The sequence below is a fragment of the Pipistrellus hanaki genome (genome assembly GCF_964339955.1).
Source record: "Pipistrellus hanaki genome assembly, chromosome: 1".
In the NCBI taxonomy this organism is placed as follows: domain Eukaryota; kingdom Metazoa; phylum Chordata; class Mammalia; order Chiroptera; family Vespertilionidae; genus Pipistrellus; species Pipistrellus hanaki.
The window spans coordinates 196,161,380-196,182,416 of NC_140503.1; the positions used below are offsets into that span (position 1 = coordinate 196,161,380).

At 36.5% G+C, this 21,037-nt stretch overlaps 1 protein-coding gene across 2 annotated transcripts in view; it reads right to left on the reverse strand.

Moving 5' to 3' along the window:
• Window positions 1-21,037, reverse strand: part of STIM2 (stromal interaction molecule 2) — a 130,807-nt gene that overhangs the window by 57,145 nt on the left and 52,625 nt on the right. For both annotated transcript variants that reach the window (XM_084902350.1, XM_084902349.1), the window contains exon 2: window positions 15,534-15,664. In XM_084902350.1, the coding sequence (XP_084758476.1) occupies window positions 15,534-15,664 (131 nt within the window). The remainder of the gene's footprint in view (window positions 1-15,533; window positions 15,665-21,037) is intronic.

The following is a 21,037-nucleotide window of genomic DNA, read 5'->3' on the forward strand; positions in this document are numbered from 1 at the left end:
TGCAAGAGGCGGCTGGCCGATGTTTCTCTCATCGACGTTTCTAGCTCTCTATCTCTCTCCCTTCCTCTCTGTAAAAAATCAATAAAATATATATATTTTTTTAAAAAGAAATATAAATTATGAAATCGGAAAACATGCCCTTAAATTCTATGAAATAAATCTTCAAATAATGTACAACAAATAATCTAGATTCATGAGAAGTATATCCCATTATGCAAACCTACTATAGGAAAACCTGAATTGACAATACAAATAAGAGTGCTCAATAAATAATGACTATTGAATATTCTTTTAAAAAATATTCACACAGATAATTCTTTGAAATAAATTATTCTAGTACTATTATATAAATAGTACTATTATATAATTACATACCCAAATCCAGAAAGGTAGCTTTTAAATAATCAACCAATTTCAGTTTCTTGTACCTATTATTATTTTGTATTTTATATTTGTGCTAATTTTTGTTAATTTATTTTTGTGTTTACATTTTATTTTTGTTATCTTGCTTGTACTTTGTATTTGTGCTATTATTTTTATGACACTGCTTTAATATTATCTGATATATGTTAGTAAAGTAAGTCCTTACTTAACATCATCAATAGGTTCTGTGACTTTAAACAAAATGATGTATAATGAAACCAATTTTACCACAGGCTAATTTATATAAACAAGAGTTAGGTTCCTATGGCATCTCATCAACATTTTGACAAACTGAGGTTGAATGAAATGACATGACTCGAGAACCTGCTGTACACACATATTTGAGGGATTAGTGTAAATCCCTGAAAGCATCCACTCACCCCTTCCTCACTCGATCACCCACTGCCATAGCATCTGATCAAAGGACAAACACTTGACCCAAAAGAGGGCAATCCAGAGCCATTCTCTCTCACAGGACACTATAATTCAAACCATGAAAAGGGTCACTTGGCCATGGCTCTGGGTTTTTAAGGTGGTAATGACCCTGATATTAAAGGTGGCATTTTATGGACAGTCAAGATGACCAGGTTTGATAAGAACCAAAGAGGAAGCTAAAATGTAGGAAGAGAAGGTAATAAAAGAGGACAAAGATGAGGAAAGAACGAGAAAGAAATGGCACCAGGAATTGCCTTGATTCTTTTTTTTTTTTTTAATATTTTATTGATTTTTTACAGAGAGGAAGGGAGAGGGACAGAGTTAGAAACATCGATGAGAGAGAAGCATCGACCAGCTGCCTCCTGCACACCCCCCACTGGGGATGTGCCCGCAACCAAGGTACATGCCCTTGACCGGAATCGAACCTGGGACCTTTCAGTCCACAGGCCGACGCTCTATCCACTGAGCCAAACTGGTTTCGGCTTGCCTTGATTCTTGATGACCTTCCAGTTTCAGTCCCTCAGGATGCCTGGGCTACACAATTCCTGTCCTGACTTCCACGACATGACAATGATAAATCTGTCTCCCTTTTATTTTTAAATACACAATTTTAACACCTCAATACCGAGGAGAAATGATTTATTATCCCAGTTAGGCACTCAAACTCTGCAGTCTGACACACTATATTCAAAATCTAACCATTAGTTAAATCCTCTTTTGCCTCCTATTTCTCCTCTGTACAATGAGAAAAATAAAACTGTCTATTTCATATGATTAAGAAGATTAATTTTAAAACATATAATGCATAGAAGTGTTAGACAATAAAATTACATTAAATCAAACTATTTTGGTTGGTATTTATATATTGATTTTGTTATTGCTATTGAAGTTTAAAGACTGAATAAATGAGTTTTACCCTGACTATATTGGTAGGCTTAATGAACATTTGGGAAACATCTGACATTTATAAAGATAAGATGACCCAATATTCTTAAAGTGCCATTTCAGATATTCTGAAACAAAATACGTAATACATAAATAGAAAAAACTCAGCTTTTTCACTGACATTGTAAGCAGGGACTTTTCCAAAGGTGACCTGCCATCAAAACAACAGTGTCCAAGGTCTGATATGTGAGTCAGTTAAAGCAGATGGGTTCCTTGTAAACTTTGCAGGGTCTTCCTGTCTTGAGAACAATATTAAATTGCTCAGTATAATGTCTCAGAGGAAATGATGCATAACAAGAAGGATACTACTCTATCTCACTTGGAAAGATGAAAAAGCTAAGTTAAAGGAGAGTTTGTATTGTATACAGCTATTTAATAGACCTAATACTGGAAGTAAATTCTAAAGAATTCCAAAGTTCAAGTTCTTAACCACCATCCTAACCTGGTTGTTCTGTAGAAATGCAGATTTCAAAACTCTTAAAGGTGATAACATGCTTATAAAGCATGAATTGCCCTCGTTTCTCTCTTCAATCCAAAATGGTTCTATCAAACAGGTTGAATTAAACTTTTGCCTTGACCTGTATATTCTATATCATTTCTTGAAATGATTGAGCATTATTTTAACGTACTCTCTCTTAACTTCTAATGCAAGAAGGGTTTGATAATTCCTAAGACTATCAAAAAAACTAAATCTGGCATTTCTAGTCTTATTGAGATTAAAATCCTCTTATGTGTTTATTCACCATTTGTATTTCTTTAATGAAATATCTATTATAAACTTAATTTACATGTGAGAACATGTTTTGTTTTCTCTCTGATGAAGCAAAGAGAGATAGAAAAACAAAGAACAACACTTTCTAATCTCCTTCCTCACTTTTCGTGTCAACATGGGAGGATATACAATGCTTGGAGCTACTGCCGCCTTTTCCAACCATAATTAGAAAATCAACAAAATGGAAGAAAAACTAACACAGAGCCCTACACATTACTTAGTCTCTGAATTAACCTTGAAAGCATTTAGTCCAAGACTTATGGATACAATTTCAAATATTAAGCTGCTATTATTTAAGCTATTTTTAATTCAGGTGTTCTATTACTTGCAACAACAATAAAAAAATCAACATAAATATACAGCAGTATATTTCCACAAGGAACACATTCCAAGACCCATAGTGGATGCCTGGAACCACAACAGTACTGAGCCCTGAATAAGGGCCACAGACGAAGCCAAAATGCAGGAAGAGAAGGTAATAAAAGAGGACAAAGATGAGGACAGAAAGAGAAAGAAATGGCACCAGGATACTATACATACATATAGTATCCGGATAAAGTTTAATCTATAAATTAGGCATAGTAAGAAATTAACAACAGCAAATAATAAAATAAAACTATTTTAATATATTGCAATAAAAGTTATGTAAATTTGGTCTCTCTCTCTCTCTCTCTCTCTCTGTCTCTCTCTCTCTCCCCCTCTCTCTCATAACTGATCTAATAACCAAAATGGCTACTGAAAGGCAATGGGCAGGTAGCCTATTCAGAACGGGTATGTTAGAGAACAGGATGATTCATGTCCTGGGATAGAGTGGGACAGCGAGAGATTTTACTAACGGTGCACAATTTAAAACTTATGAATCATTTGTCAAATTCTCCATTTAATATTTTTGGGTCGTGGTTGCCTGTGATTTTGTACTTTAATACACTGCAACTAAAATCAGGGAAAGAGACATTATTGATGAGAAATGACAGTTTGATATTACTGTCTCAAATATCAAAACTCCTATAGCTTGCTGATCCCCATCAATTAGGTCTCGTACCTAGAGTTCCAGACTCATTTAATGGCTGGTAATGAGCAAAGATGGCTTTTGATATAGAAAAACAAAAGCAAGAGACAAATAGGGAATTATAAATATAAGGAATCACAAAAGCTAATTAATAAATTGACTTGATAAACAAGATTACCCAACATCTTATGATTATGTCCATATATTCTTTTACTAAAATCTGTTTTTTTCTTCTGTGTGGGAACTCATGGAAGGGCAAATTTTCACGGTGAAATAAAAGGAAAAAGAAGAGTGCACTTAAGTATACACACACACACACACACACACACACACACACACACACGCACGCCTGGCAACTGCAGCAGCACACAGTAAAAGATCTTTCTGAGAAGAGAAGATCTGGAGATAAAAGTCAGCTATAAATTGAGCAGTTCTTTCCATTTGACATACTTTCAGCCTTGCATATTTAAAATTTAATATTTTTGGACCGTGGGTACCTATGGATAACTGAAAGGAATGAGTAGTTCAACTACATTAAGTAAATTGACAGGTTCTTATCAGCAGTTCTAATAAGTTTTCACCTGTATTTTTTGTGTAGTTTCACTTTTATTAAAATTTTTAATCAATCTGGTTTGCCTTTTACATAAGATAAAAGGTTAGAACCTAATTTTATTTTTCTTTAAACCTTAATTATCCAATCATTGCTTATTGAAATAACTTTAATATCACAATGATCTTCAATGCTACCTGTATATATATTTGAAACATAGTCAGATATCCGTATTTATTGCATGGTTTACCTAACCGTACACATACATAATTCTATTCTTGGTATATTCATTCTATTGAATACACTTACTTGTTTTACTTTAATACTAATAGAAGAAAATCGATGATGATTTTTGCATGTGCAATTTCTAATAAATGACATCATATACAAACGCAATCATTTTATATATAGCTCTGGCACAGATCTAATTGACATCACTGCAACTTAGTAAATGTGCTATGAATCCCAGTATCTTAGTACTAAAATAGCACATGATTTTTAAGATTTTATTTTTTAGAACAGTTTTAGATTCAGAGCAAAGTTTAGCAAAAAAAAGTAGAGTTCCCAAATATCCCTTGCTCCAGAGTACATGCATTTTTTATTGAAATACTCTTTATGCACTATTATATTTAACATGTTAAGCACCATGTCAATCACCGGTGACTGACACTATACTTTCTAGAAAGGAAGATAAAACAGGCTTGGCACTTAATGTGTTAAAGATCTATGATGAGCTTTATGTATAGATCAGTACACATAGGCATACATATGGATAGAGTTAACAAAAGTCCTTCTTCCTTCCTCTCTGAAATCAATAAAAATGTATTTTAAAAAATTAGGGGGTGGAGAAGGCTAGCTTTAAAGAGAAAGAGGAAATAAGATATAGGAGACAGAAACAAAAGGTATACTTTTTGCATATAACTTTGTTTCATAGACAGAAGTGTGAAACCCTATAAATATTTTTATAATTATAAAATAAAATAAATTTTAAATGTAATCACTGAAAGTTACAAGTTAAATTAAACAAATGAATCTAACTGTATTATCTAGTTAGAAATGCAATCATGCAGTTAGGAACTATCTCCACTGACTTTAACTCTAGGAACAACAACAAAAAAAAAACTTATTTTAAAAAAAAGGGTTCAACTGTTTTCAGTAACCACATGAGTAAAGTTAATGGTAGTAATATGTATCCTGAGACTGTTGTGTGTACACTGTGGGATAAATCTAATGAGTAATTATACTGGCGTTGTTAAATACCAAGACTTCCCGTGTGACTGCAAGAAGACACAGGGGTAAAATCAATGAAGTTAAATAAAAACCTTGTAGTATTAAATTTATAAGTATCAGGCTGAATTCATAGTATATATCATCAAAAAACATAAAAAAAATATTCCCTAGGTTTATCCACAGAAGAGGCTAGTACCTTGATTGTGGTCTGTCAGGTTTTTTTTTCCTCCAATAAAACAAATCAAGGCTTCTCAAGGAAATGGTTGAAGAAAGAGAAATTCTGGAGCCAGAAATGTACAAGCTGAGCCTGGAACATCTTATCACAGCAGAAAGCCAGAAACTATCAGAGACTACTAAGGCAAGCTAAAATAAGTTTCTGCTGGACAAATACAAGACAATTTAAACCATAACAAAATAAATCATAATATTTAAATGAAATCCATGAATTCATAATATTATACACATACCCATATACTCACAACCACACACACACACACACTTTCTATCTCCTTTGGAGAATCCTTGGGAACTACCTAATTACTATTAGCAGTATTTTCTGAGAGAGAGAGAAGTGGATGGGGAGGGAGGAAGAGAAGGAGGGAGGGAGGGAGGGAGGGAGAGAAGGAAGGAGGGAGGGAGGGAGGGAGGGAGAGAAGGAGGGAGGGAGGGAGGGAGGGAGGGAGGGAGGAAGGGAGGGGAAAAAACACTGATTAGTTGTTTCCCATTACACATCTTGATTGGGAATTGAACTGGCAACCTAGGTATGTGCCCTGACCAGGAATCAAACCTGCAACCTTTTGGTGCAAGGGATGATGCTCCAACCAACTGAGCCATCCAGCCAGGGCCTACCTAATTATTTTTGAAAAGCTATAAATAAAGGGAAAGAATCATCCTTTTATCCCGTCTTTCCTGTATAAATATATAGAAAACCAAATAATTGCTATATTAACGTTTCTCTTTAAAGAAGTATTCCAACTAATAAGTAAAAAGAACAGAATTAAAATATTGGCATTTGCAACCTCTAATAGATTAATGAATCTTGGCAATAATCAACAATGGTGAATAAGATCACAAAATATCAAAGATAATGTCAATTTTTTGGCCCACTTTAAGGAGTGTTATGATGCAGCTGTTTAAACAGTAACTCCATTGTCAGAAATGAAGATAACAGAGAAAAATAAATTGGGTCAAGCAGAAAATCAGGACATATTACCCTTAGATATCCAAATGGAGATATTGATGCAATTGATATATGAATCCAGAGCTTAGGACTCTAATAAATGGAGGGCATTTAAAAGCTTTGAAATTAGATATAAGATCACCAAGGGGTAAGTAGGCAAATAGGTAAAAAAAAAAAAACTGAATTCAGGAGCACGCCAATATTAGGCCAGGGAGATGAAGAACAAATCAGCAAAGAAATGGAAAAGAAAGAACCGATACAGTAAAAGGAAAATGTGGTTTCCTAGAAGCCAAGTGAAAAAAGTATGTTAAAAAGGGTTGCATGTTAAACTATATCAAGAGGCTGGTAAGTGATATGAAGACTGACACCTGACCACAATGTTACAACATGGACATCTCTGCTGAGCAGAGTAAGAACAGTTTTGGTGGAGTAACAGAGGCAAAAGCTTAAGTGAGTTCAAGAAAGAATGAGATGAAAGAAATAGTACACAGATCCTTTCAAGGATCTTGTTGCAAGGAAAGGGTAAAGGAACTGGGAAATAACCAAAGGGAAAAGCAGATTCGGAGAAGTTTTTATTTGTTGCGTTTATAAGGTGGAAAAACAATGGCAGTTTTGCGTCAGATAGCAAAGATCCAGTAGAAATCGAAAACATGTTTGCTGAAGAAAAAAAATGCTACTTCACTGTCCTAAAGTGGTAAGAGGAGATAAGATCGAGTACACAGTCGAAGAATTCACTTCTGCAAGGAGCACAGTGAGCCCGAAGCAAGAGGAGAGAATTTAGAGTTTATGGGCACAAATGTAGACGATGAGTCCCCAGTGGTGATATGAGCTCCATCAATTAGAAAGGCACATTCTTTGGTCTCTCCATAGATTACTGAATAAGAAACTCTAGGTGGGCCTACTCATCTGTGTTTTGAAAAATCCTCCAGGCGATTATGATGCACCCAGAAGATTGAGACCACTGGACTATGAAGATACAATTTAAGTTTGGAGGAGGGAAAGAGAATAACAAAACACTATGTTCTGAAATGTTTTAGTTAATAATGGTCAAAATGGGTTTTAAAGAAGAAAAGAATAGCAATTTGGGAAGACCATTTAGAAGTCAAATCACAAGAATAAAGCTCAACAACTCAGAGAGGGAGACAGGAAGCATTGAGCCTGAGTTGTAAGTAAAATAGTGATACCATCAATAAAAATACCAAGATAGTTAAGAAGAGACAGGAAACAGGTTTTTAAGAAAGTAGGTGAGTGACTGGTTCAGCATGAGACTTTCTAGACAGGAAAACAGGAAGATGGCAATGTAGATTTTCAGAATTTAGGACAGAGTAGGAGATCCTAGAAGACAAAATGTGAAAATGAAATTCAGGACAAAAGTCAGGACTGAACATATACAAACATGATAATTAAAGCCATGAGCCTAAATAAAGCTTCCTAGTTGAAAGAACGGGGGGAAAAAAGAGGACCAAAAAAAACCCAAAAATCTTATGGCAGACACTTCAGGTTTCTGCGTGTAAAGAGCTACGAAGTTGCCACTTCATTCTAACAGGAAAAAGCTGAATTGACTGAAAAGTAAAAAACTCATCTTGGATCCATTAGAAAGGGGAGAACACAGGGCTAACTGCTACCTAGTTCTGGGGTAGGAAAATCTGAACTATAATTGACGAATTGCTGGAGATTCAGTGCAGACAACTGAAAGTCTGAGAGTTAAAAACTCCAGGAATACCCAGTCATACAGAGGATGTAGAGGTTTAGAAAGAGTCACCCCAAGATATGCCTCTGTGGTATATGAATTATTCTGAGCTAAAGACAACTTAACTCGCCAAAGCTGGTTTGGCTCAGTGATAGAGCATCGGTCTGCAGACTGAAAGGTCCCAGGTTCAATTCCGGTCAAGGGTATGCACCTTGGTTGCGGGCACATCTCTGGTAGGGGATGTGCAAGAGGCAGATGGTTGATGTTTCTCTCTCATCGACGTTTCTAGCTCTATCTCTCTCCCTTTCTCTCTGTTAAAAATCAATAAAATATATTTTTTTTAAAAAAAAGACAACTTAACTCAAGATAAAGTTCTGCACCCACCTTCCTAATTACCTAGAAGATTCTGAATTAGAAGCCTTGCCCATAATAAGAGATTGTCAGAAATAAAATATGTTTACATAAAGGCAGCGCAAACTACTAATTACTGAATATCTATCTACTCTTATCGCTCTGCAATGGCCCTCTGAAATCCCAAGGTGCTTTAACCCTTCTTTAGTTTAAAGTGTCACATGTACCTCACTTTCCCTTTCTGTCTCTGAATCTTTCGTGTGTAGGGGCTTCTGATTCTCTCATGTATGAGGGGTTCCTATGTGTACATATGATTAAATTTGATTGTTCCACAGTAATTGAAATACCAGCTGACATCTTAATTGCATCTTTGTGCAAGACTTGTGCAAGACTCAGAGCCAGAATACCCAGCTAAGTTGCACCTATATATCTGACCCATTGAAACTGTGAAAAGTGTATAATGTTGTAAGCCACTATGCTCAGGTGAAATTTGTTACACAGCTATATAACTAATACACATGTTAAATTTTTAACCTAGAAAATTTCAATTAAAAAAATATGCATTTATTCCTTTAGAAATAGTATTCCACATAATTCAAAAGTCAATAATCCTATTTTTACAAGATTTTCTACTATTTTTTCTAACCTTACTTTTACTTATTTTCATAAGTGACCATCCTTGTTTCAGATACAGATACATCCATGTTGTTAACTAAATTCTCTGAGGTGTCTAGACAAACGAGGACAAAAGTATCTTTTAGGTAGAATAGCTAATTTAAAAAAAAAAAAAAAACTTTTTGTATTAGGTACAATGATATTTTGTATTAGGTACAATGATATTAAGTACTAGGTACAAAGATATTTTTCATGTAGTAAGTTAACCTTAAAGTTAATTAAACAAAAACTAAAACTATGCTGAATGAAAGGGGAAAATGGATAAAAAGGAAGAAAAAATTCTTAAGAGAAGGAATATTTTAAAATTTTAAAGTAAAAAGTAGTAAAGTTCATGAACACTAGAAACTATAATAAATTTTCCAGTTACAAAGCAGGCAATAATAATGTGAATTCTCACTGCCTCCTACGACTGTGTTCAGGGCAACAAAGCCATTCTTTTATTTAAAATTATTTGTTGATCAAGTGCCTGTACTTCCCAAAATATCTTCAATATTGACAGCACATGTCAACATTATTGCAACCAATACCTCAGTCTAAACAGGTCACAGATTCAGCATCTATCAACATCTACTTTTTTTTTTTTTTTTTTTTTATCATGTGCCAAAAGATAATGATGTAGAGAGCAAAAGCTTTTTATATTGTTCCTAACCTAAAATACTCCTATCAGCAGACCAACGCTCTCTCCACTGAACCAAACAAGCTACGGTGAAATATATCTGTTTTTAAACAAAATTCACCTACTACACTGATAAAATTCTATTTTAATATACTTTTTAATATAAACTTTTTAATTCTAATTTTTATTACAAATGTTTAGAATTCCATTAAAATGTGAAAGACTTAGTAAGAATTCCACTGAACTACAAGTTACACAGACATGCATGCTTACTTTGTTTGGCACAGTGATATTAATAAACACTTCACACATTTGAGCATTTACTATCTGATGATGAGGTAAAAAAGATTAAAATAACTGGTAATTCTAGAACTATTATGCAATTAAATGGGCGGTCAAATATCTGCATAAGCTTCCTAATACCTCTCTATATATTATATATAATTTTAACATCTTTTCTTTGAAGGTATTTTTAATGATTAAGAAAATGTGATTTTTTTTTTATTTTTTTTTTGCTATTTTTTTCCCCAGACAAATATTTTTGCAGTTGCAACATATTAACAAATATATTTGGTTTTTGTCCCTGGTCCCTGACTCTTGGAATTTCTTGATAGGAGTATTTTTTGCCCTTAAGTTTGTACTAGTGAGATGACCCTGGATTAGTCTCCTACATACTAAGGATGGGACTGGTCACCAAAAAGACTCAGTGATTAAGGTTGGAACTATCAGTCCCACCCACCTGGCCTCTGAGGAAACTGAGTTCTATAAAAAAGCTCTTAAATTTTGAAATTTAAAGCACTTCCAGGTTAGTGAACATATTGAGGTGTTAGGAAGGTGGCATGCCCAGAGGGCATGAAAGCTCCAGACCGTTCCTCCCGTACCTTGTCCAATATATCTCTTCCATGTGGCTGTTCCAGAGCATTCTTCATAATAAACCAGCATACATAAGTAAACTGTTTTCCTGAATTTTGTGATCCATCCCAACAAATTATCAAATCTGAGAAGGGGGTCGTAGGAACACCTGGTTGAGAGCAGGTTGGTCAGAAGTACACATGGCCAGAGACTTGTGACTGGCATCTCAAGTGGGAGGCAGCCTTATGGGACTAAGCCCTTTAAGCTGTGGAATCTGACACTACTCCAGGTGAACAGTATCAGAATTGAATTGAATTGTTAGACACCCAGTTGATGTTGAAGAATTGAAAACTTCATTGGTATCAGAAAACACCACATAACAGTAATATTTACAACTTCATATGTCAATAACAAAAGTGGTTTCTAAGAATCTAGCCTTATTCTAGGTACAAAATTAAGCAATCTTAATAAGTTAATTTTTAACTTCTAAAACGTGGCTATCTAAAACTATTCCAGCTTTAAACATGAAAATGTACAGCAATATTTTCAAATATTTTATAATACTAAGACTCTTAAAATTAATCATATATGCTCTCCCAAAATAATCCTTCAGCATTTATATGTTTTTTAACCTAAAACAATGCTAAGCAGTGATTAGATCCTCAACTAATACCAAAATCAAAGGAAAACAAAGAACCATCAGGATAATAACTTAAAATTATGTCTTTTCATAAAGTTTAATGTCAAAAGTTACCACCAATTTAATTGTTGGACATAATTATAAAATGGCATGGACCATTAACATACTAAATACTATATACTTCAGATTTGGCATGGAATTTGTTTGATAAAACTAATATGGTTATACTATAAATGACTAAAAAATTTTATGAAGGCTTTTTAGCCTAAAAAATAATTCTCTCTGAAAAAAGTACAAATATACTAACAAATACACTAACAAATTCTATTTATTCCATAATTTATATAGATAGTAACAACTAATAGAATTTATGCTAGCATATTTGATATTCAAATCTTTTTTTTTTTAATCCTCACTCAGGGATATGTTTTTATTGATTTTAGGGAGGGAGGGAGGGAGGGAGGCAGTGAGGGAGGGAAGGAGAGAGAATCATCCATGTGAGAGAAAAACATCAATTGGTTATCCACCATACTTACCCAAACCAGGAATCAAACCTGCAACCTAGGTAAGTTCCCTGAACGGAAATAGCATTTGTAACCTTTTGGTACACAAGACTACCTTCCCACCAACTGAACCAGGTGGGCCAGGGTTGATATCCAAATTTTTAAGCAATTATACTGGCAACAAAATAAACCACTTGAGATTAGAAAGAACAATTCATCACTAATAACGAAAAGAATTATTATTAAGAATAATCTTATAGCTTGACTGTGTGTCCTGGGAGAGAGTGAAGAAATGGTAAGGATGTTAAAAGAATGAATTACTCAATATAATAAAACTAGAGGCCTAATGCACGAAATCCATGCAAGGGGCTCAGCCTTCACAGCCCCAGCTGCCTTAGCCCTCACAGCCCAGCTTCACTCAAGGTCATTCAGAAGGGTCACCTGGATGGTTGTTATGCTGTTTGCTCTAATTAGCATAGTAGCTCTTTATTATATAGGATGACTCAAATTAAATGGTAATTGCTTTATGTTGGTTTCCAGTAATAATAAAACTCAATAATTCATCAATTTCATTTCACTCATTCTACCTGAAGACAAACAGATATTTAAATGCTCTTGAAGTTGGAAACATAGTATAAGCTAGGATTATTCTATCACCTGTGGTTCTATAATATAAATGAATGAAATAAACTGGACTATTTAGAACTGAAATATATTATTCTGATATTAATGTCACTGGACCCTAACCAAAATAATTTAACCATAATGAGAAAAGATAATCTCAGTAAGCAAAGGTCAGCTAATGCAGGGACAGCTATACTAATAAAAGGGTAATATGCCAATTAGACCAGATGTCTTCCAGATGTCCTTCCTAACAAAGCTGGGCCTGGGAAAAGCTGCCTGCCCATGGTCCATAGCACCTGCAGCTGCAGCCCAGGCAAAGCTGCCCCCAGGTGAAGCCGGCCTGGGTCCTGGGTGCCTGCAGCCAGCCAGAGGGAGGAAAGTCCAGGTACCTGGTTCCTGCAGTCAGCTGGAGGAGGGAAGCCTGGGTCCTGGGTGTGGGCCAAGGCAGAGGTGGTTAGAGGCAATCATGCAGGCAGAGGGGTTAGGGGTGATTAGAAAGGCCAGCAGGTGAGCAGTTACGAGCCAGCGGTCCAGGATCAGGCCTAAACTGGCATTCGGACATCCCCCAAATGGTCCTGTATTGGAGAAGGTGAAGGCGGGGCTGAAGAATACCACCCCCTTGACGTAGTGCATGAATTTTGTGCACCGGGCCTCTAGTTAAATATAAGACTAAAGAGTTAATATCTGGTATCTGATCTAATATGCACTAAAAAATCACTGTTAAGTTTCCTAGCTAGAGAAAAACACTCTCAAAGTGATATTCATGAAGGATTAGAGAGGAAAACATGTAGAAGTGATAGTCTAGGCACAAGATAACAAATACCAAGATGAGCAATTTTCAACCTTTTTCATCTCTTGGCATACATAAACTAATTACTAACATACCAAAAAATATATTATACCTTTTGCCAATTTGAAAAAAAAAAAAAAAAAAAAGATACGATTTTGCTTCATTCACACCAGAAGGCTACTGTTGTGTGGGATGTTATCATTTTTTTATTTGACAATCTAAGGAAAAGAGGTCAGTGCCCCTGACTAAACAGTCAGGTATAGCATGTTTTAAAAATTCTTACGGCACACCAGTACGTCACAGCACACTGGTTGAAAACACTGTCCTAGATTAAAATAGAGCAAGCTGTAACTAGAATAGGTAAATGAGAAAGAAAATAACTTAAGAATACAAGATTTTGTTTATAGCAGGGGTTGGCAAACTACAGCTTGCTGCTTATTTTCACAAATAAAGTTTTACTGGGACATGGACATGTCCTTTAGGTCCTGCACTGTTAATATGGCTATTAACAGGAGAGTTAATAGTTACTACAGAGAGAATATGACCCATAAAATCTAAAAAATTTAGTAGATGGCCTGCATTAGTTTCCTACGACTGCTGTGTCAAAATACCACAAACAAAACAGCTTAAAACAATAGAAATATATTTTTCACAACTCTAGAGGCTATAAGTCTGAAATCAAATTATCAGTACAGCCATGCTCTATCAAAGGCTTAATTAAGAATAGAATCTGTTCCAGGCTTTTCTCTTAGTTTGTGGTGCCACCAGCGATTCTTATCATTCCTTGACTTATCGCTGCATAACTCTAATCTCTGCCTCCATTGTCATATGGTCATCTGCTCCCCTCATCCATGTCTCCTCTCCACATGATGTTCTCCTCTTTTAAAGACACCAGTCACTGGATCAAGGGCCCACACTATTTCAATATGTCCCCATCTTAACAAATTACATCTGAAATGGCCCTATTTCCAAATAAAATCACATTTTGAGATAATGGGGTTAGGACTTCAAAGTATGTTTTTGGAAGGTACACACTTCAACCTATAACTTGATCCTTTACAGAAAAAGCCTACCAATTACTGATTTAGAAGAATAAGAATTGAGAAGAAGTAGAACCAGGAGTACCATTCAACAGTTAGGGATTTCAAAGAAGAGTGATGAGATTTTGTTTTGAAAGCAAAAGTAAGAGAACTCAACCTTTGTGGAGAAACTAAGGGATACCAGATTGGGGGGGGGGGGAAAGAGGGGGAGAAAAGGATAGATAAGAATGCTTAAGAAATAAGGCATTGCCAAAACCGGTTTGGCTCAAAGGATAGAGCTTCGGCCTGTGGACTGAAAGGTCCCAGGTTCGATTCTGGTCAAAGGCACGTATACTGGTTGCGGGAGTGTGCAAGAGGCAGCTGATCAATGATTCTCTCTCATCGATGTTTCTAACTCTCTATCCCTCTCTCTTCCTCTCTGTAAAAAATCAATAAAATATATATTTTTAAAAAGAAATGAGGCATTATTTATTGTAAAGTGAGTACAGTAGTAATTATATAGGTGACCCCCAATATATCACATCTCCCAGTATTTATGCCCTTATATAATCTTCTCCTACATAGATTCTGAGCTTAGCCAAAACTTGCTTTAGCCAATGTGATATGAACAGGCTGTGGCAAGCAAAGGCATGATAAGCACTTCTATATGAGAACTTGTTTTCTTGCAACACTGACACCTGAAAGCCAGGTACCATACTGTGAGGAAGTTTGAGCTAGACTCCAGAATGAGTGGTCACATGGAGAGAGACCTTGAAAGACAGGAGGTCACCTTAAATATTCCAGCCCCAGCAGAGTTCCCAACTGAGTGGAAATGCAATAGTGACGTCAGCCCATACCTAGGGAACAGAGAAAGTTCCCAGGAAGTAAGCCCAGTCAACCCAAAAAATAATGAACTGTTGTCATTTTAAGCTATTACATTTTGTTGTGGTTTGTAAAGCAGCAATAGGTAACTGACAGAGCCAGAATAAAATATATATTTGAGATATCCAGGAACATGAGACTAAGGGTTCTTACAAAACTGGGAAGATTTGATATACACATGTAGGAAAGAAAAGAAAAACACAAAATACAAAGGGTAAAATTAAAATGTAAAGAGAAAAACAAAAGATGTTGAAGGAGCTGAGTCATACAAGGAATAATGGGAAAATTTAAGACTAAAACTTCATTGTGTGTTATGAGACTTCCAGGGAAAGAGTTTTTCCACCTACTTCATCACTTTCATCTACTTCAATTCCACCATCTTTGTCATCATCCATTTGTTTGTGTATTGTTTGAAGAGCTTCCAGACTAAATCTGTCTTCTTCTGTGAAGCATGGCGGACTCAATGACAGGCAAGGATCTGAAAATAGAACAAAGAACAATTACTAACTTGACATACCAAAATCCAGGCTATCCTTAGAAGATACAATATTTTTTAAAACCAACAAATTAAATTTCAAACTAAGTCAAACAAAGAGGTTTCTTCAAGTCTAGCAGAGTATTCTTCAAATCAAAATTATCACATCTAAACACAATTGACTAAGAATAAATAATTCAACTTAATTGATATTAGGCAACTACAACCAAAAGTTACACCATTAGATATAAGAGCAGATTTAAAATGCCAAGGGATTTGAAATTTCCAATAATATCCTTATTCTCAAACCATTCTACCTTAGACCTCATTTAATGTCGTACTTTATTAATCTCTATTTTATGAATCATTTTATCCATACAATTGATTATGAGCAGGGCTGGGACAATATTCTTCTTTTTCTCAATTGTTCATAATACCCAGAACTTAGTTGAGCACATCTGGGGGCTCTGATAAATTAACTATCACACATTTACTAAAGTTCTAGACTTCTATATTATGCAAAGCAATGACAAGGTTATAAGCTAAAGTGATAATAACAATATCCAGACAAAACCGGTTTGGCTCAGTGGATAGAGCGTCGGTCTATAGACTGAAAGGTCCCAGGTTCGATTCCAGTCAAGGGCATGTACATTGGTTTCAGGCACATTCCCGGCAGGGGGTGTGCAGGAGGCAGCTGGTCGATGTTTCTAGCTCTCTATCTCTCTCCTTTCCTCTTTGTGAAAAAATCAATAAAATATATTTTTTTTTAAAAAAAAAAAAAAAGAAAAAGAAAAAAAGAATATCCAGTAGTCAATAAAACTCACAGTCTCGTGAGAAAGAAGGTATGTGGACAATATATTGGGTTAGGTACCACTGAGAACATTAGTCATAGGATACTATCTAACCTGACATGGAAAGAAATGTCAGAGTTTTCTAGAGGTAACCTCAAGGAGTTTTAAATGACCTATAGTTAATGCATTGGAAAAGAGAGAAAAGCATGCCTGGAAAAAAGAAACATCATATGTTCAGTGGCATGAAAACAACATTCAGAGAAATGCGACTGGTTAATATGTGGAAAAGAGTCAAGAGATCAGGTAGGAAATTGATAACAAGAGGACAGATCTCTAAAAGTGATTTTCCATACTAGAGAATTTTGATTTTTAATCCTGAAGACTATAAGAAACCCATAAAGGATTTAAAGAAGAGAACCAACACAATCAGATTAGTTATAGAAATATCTCTGGTGTCAGTGTAAAATAGACAGGCTGGAGGCAAGACTTGGAGCCACAGCTGTCAGACAGAATAGAGTAATCCCGGAAGTACTCAACTGTCCATGCCTCCAAGGAATGGAGGAGGTAAAGGATAAAGATTGCTGCTCTAAGGTTTGGCGCTTGGCCAAGTTACAGTAGCGGAAGGAAAGAAAAGATAGGCATTGAGGATATGGCAAGAGTAATTAATTTCTCCACATAAAATTTTATTTCCTTTTGGTACAATGACTTAAGGCCTAGAAATCTAACTTAGAATAGTTGGGAATTGAACTCCAATACCTGTTCTAAAGTCTTTTACATTCCTGTCTCAGTTTGCTTTCTAGCTTAATTCAGCACAAATGATCATTTTAATTCAAATTACTGACTTAAATTTCTTTAATATATATGAACCATTATGAAGATCTGTACCTAAATGAATCACGTATCATGGCTAAAAGACAATGGCTAAAATATCAAAACTGTTCTCCTTTGACAACCTCTCATAGACATCTACCTTAGCTACCCAAAAATGCATTAGTGCACATCATGTACTCCATATTAGAATATGTTTCTCCTCCAAACATATTTCCCTGTTCCTTTAAATATAATATGGAGTGTCTATAATGTGCCAAGGCCCTTGTTGGTGTGGGACACCCAATATGACAACTAAGACCAATTTCCATCCTCAGTACCCTCACCTGTGTTAAATGCAACATGGCTTGATATATCTTTTCAGCATTATACTCTGAACATTCCTATCTTTTCTTTGAATCAAGGCCAACACACCTTCCACTGAGAAAAAAATGAATCAGCTAAACAGAATAAAACCTAAGTCAGCAATCAATACCAATTTTAAATTCCAGGCTGTTTTCCTCTGTTCAAAGGCAGATGTTCAGAGAGAAACCAAGATGGCAGCATAAGGTAGACACCCGAATGCAGCCTACCACAACAAATTTGAATTTAGTACTGGAAAATGGGAAACATCGCCCTGAAGCGCCGGATGGCTGGCTGAGAGGAGGCTCTGCCATCTGGGAAGGAGAGAGAAGGCATGCTGAACTTCAGGAACTGTGAAGGTACGGAGAACTGTGCATGCGAAAAGGAGGCCGCCAGACTTTGCTGCTGGCTTGCTTGCGGAGCGTGGAGAGGGCTGGCCGAGTTCACTGCTGGCTTACTCCCAGTCCACAGAGAGGGCGGCCGAGTTCACTGTGAGCGAGGAGAGGGCAGACAGCTAATGCGCGGCTGACTTTCTTGTTCGGGAGGAAAACAGAACCACCCTATTGCTCTGATAGACGGCCCCCGACAGGGAGAGGCCAGACTGTCAGGCAGTGGGCAGAGATCTCTCGGAGGTGTGTGAAGCCAGCGACCATTACTGCGGGACTCAGAAACCAGACCCTCGTAGGAAGGGGCTGAATAAAGCTTGTCTGCACCATCCCGAGACTCTGCCCCATTCAAGCAGAGCACAGAAGCCCTTCCAGTGGCTAGCTTTCTTATTCGCCGCAAATAGGACTCTCCTAGGGAGGGACAGGCAGGAATCCAAAGCCTGTCTGCGCCTATACCAAAGAGGTGCGCGCGCCTGCAACCAATCGTGCAGGATTCACCATAGCTTGGCTGTGCCACCCGAGACTCCGCCCCATACAAGCGGAATATAGAAACCCTCCTAGCTGAGACACTTATGATCCTCATAGCCAACTGGCTTGGAGATCAACACTTCCCAGTGATACCAACAACAAGCAAGGCTTAACAAGACTGCACACACAGCCCACAAAGGGCTACAACAAGACTGTCCACCTCAGGGCACACAAAGCCACCCTACCAACTCAGAGGAGCTGTGAAAATGCCGAGACAAGGAAACAGATCACAAACAAAAGAAATGGAGGACAAGAAGCGACTGGATATAGAGTTCAAAACCACGTTTATAAGGTTTTTCAAGAATTTCCTTAAAAAGGCCGATAAAATAAACGAGACATATGAGGATGTGAAAAGGGATCAACTAGAAATAAAGAATATATTGTCTGAAATAAAAAATGTTATACAGAGTCCTAAAAACAGAATGGAAGATCTCAAGAATCAAGTCAAAGATTTGGAACACAAAGAGCCAGAGGACACTCCTCTGCAGAAGCAAGAAGATAAGAAAATCCAGAAAGTTGAAGACTGTAAAAAACCTCTGGACAATTTCAAACGAACCAACATCAGAATTATGGGGGTCCCAGAAGAAGAGAGAGAGCAAGACACCGAAAGAATACTGGAAGAAATAGTGACAGAAAATTTCCCCCACCTGGGAAAAGAAACAGACTTACAAGTCCAGGAAGCGCACAGAACCCCAAACAGAAGGTATCCAAAGAGGAACACACCAAGACACATCATAATTAAAATCCCAAGAGCAAAAGACAAAGAGAGAATATTAAAAGCAGCAAGAGAAAAGCAGGTAGTTACCTATAAAGGAGCACCCATAAGATTGTCAGCTGATTTTTCAACAGAAACCATGCAGGCCAGACGGGAATGGCAAGAAATATTCAAGGTGATGAATAGCAAGAACCTACAGCCAAAAATACTTTACCCAGCAAAGCTATCACTCAGAATTGAAGGCCAGATAAAGAGCTTCACAAATAAAAAAAAGCTAAAGGAGTTCATCATTGCCAAACCAGAATTATATGAATTGCTGAAAGGGGTTCTTTAGGAAGAGGAAGAAGATATAGATAAAAATTATGATCAATAAATACGTAACTATCAACAAGTGAAATTAAAAGCCAAGGGAATTAAAAAACCTGATGAACAATATTAACTGTTGAATATAATAGAATCAGAGGTATGGAAGGGGAGTGGACTGACTATTCTCGGGGGAAAATGGGAGTGGGGGGTGTGAGAAGAGCCTGAACAAAAACTGTGCACCTATGGCTGAGGACAATGGGGGGTGGGCAAAGGGCAGAGGGTGGGGTAGGAACCTGGTGGAGGGGAGCAATGGAGGGGGGGGAAATGAGGAACATTTGTAATAATATGAACAATAAAGATTTATTTAAAAAAATAAAAAATTTTTAAAAAGGCAGATGTTCAGTCTGATTATGTAGAAACAGGCAAATGAATTAAAGTGATTTCACCTAATAAGAAGCACCTACTCCATTGTAGAAGTCAATGCTATTTTATGTACATAATTTAATCCCTACAACCCAGTGTGAGTTACGCATTACTTCTAATATTCAGATGAAGAAATGAGACTTATGAGTAGCAGGTTTAAGATCCCATCCCTAAACATGACAGTACTGAGATTCAAGCCAAGTCTTTGAAGTATCAACCCATGCTCCAGAATCAGAATAAAAATAAATAGGTGTCACTAGTGTCAGAGAAGAATATGCTATTCTAGATATTACCAGGACCTGGTTGAGGACCTGAGAGAACCAAGAAGCACAAATGTGCCCCGGGGAAGGGAAGGGGATCACTTGACACTTCAGGAATGATATTCACAATCTAGAATACAAACTTATACTTGCCACATTTCCTTTTGATAATGATATGTCTTTGCTTTAATTCACACTCCCTTGAACAAACTTTTCTAACAAGTATATCATTCCCACATAGACTGACATATTTGTTGAATTGTTTAAATATATATAAATACTAGAGGCCTAGTGCATAAAATTCGTGCATGGGTAGGGTCCCTAGGCCTGGCCAGTGATCAGGGCCAATCAGGGCCTTCCAGCTGCAGACCAGGGCCTTCCTTCCCCAGCTGCTGGTAGAGCCTTCCTTTGTTCTGCAATAGAACTCCCAGTCTCCCAGTCAAACTCCCGTGGGGACAATTTGCATATTAGCCTTTTATATATATAAAAGATAAGAAGCCAAATAAATTAATTTCTGAATACAAGTTATTTTTCCAGCAAATACATAAATGCCACACTCTAGGTTAGATACCAGGTATATGAAAGTAAAAACAAAGTTAAATATAGCAGGTGTAATGACAAATATGTAATAAATATATAGTGGTGGCAAGACCAAGGGAATAGCCCTGTCTATATATGCATAGCAAGAAAAGCTTAAAGAAGGAGAGATATTTATGTTGATTCTTGAAAGATGAGCAAGTGTATACTAGGAAGATATGTATAAGTGAGAACATAAGCTGCTAAAGGTTACTGCATTA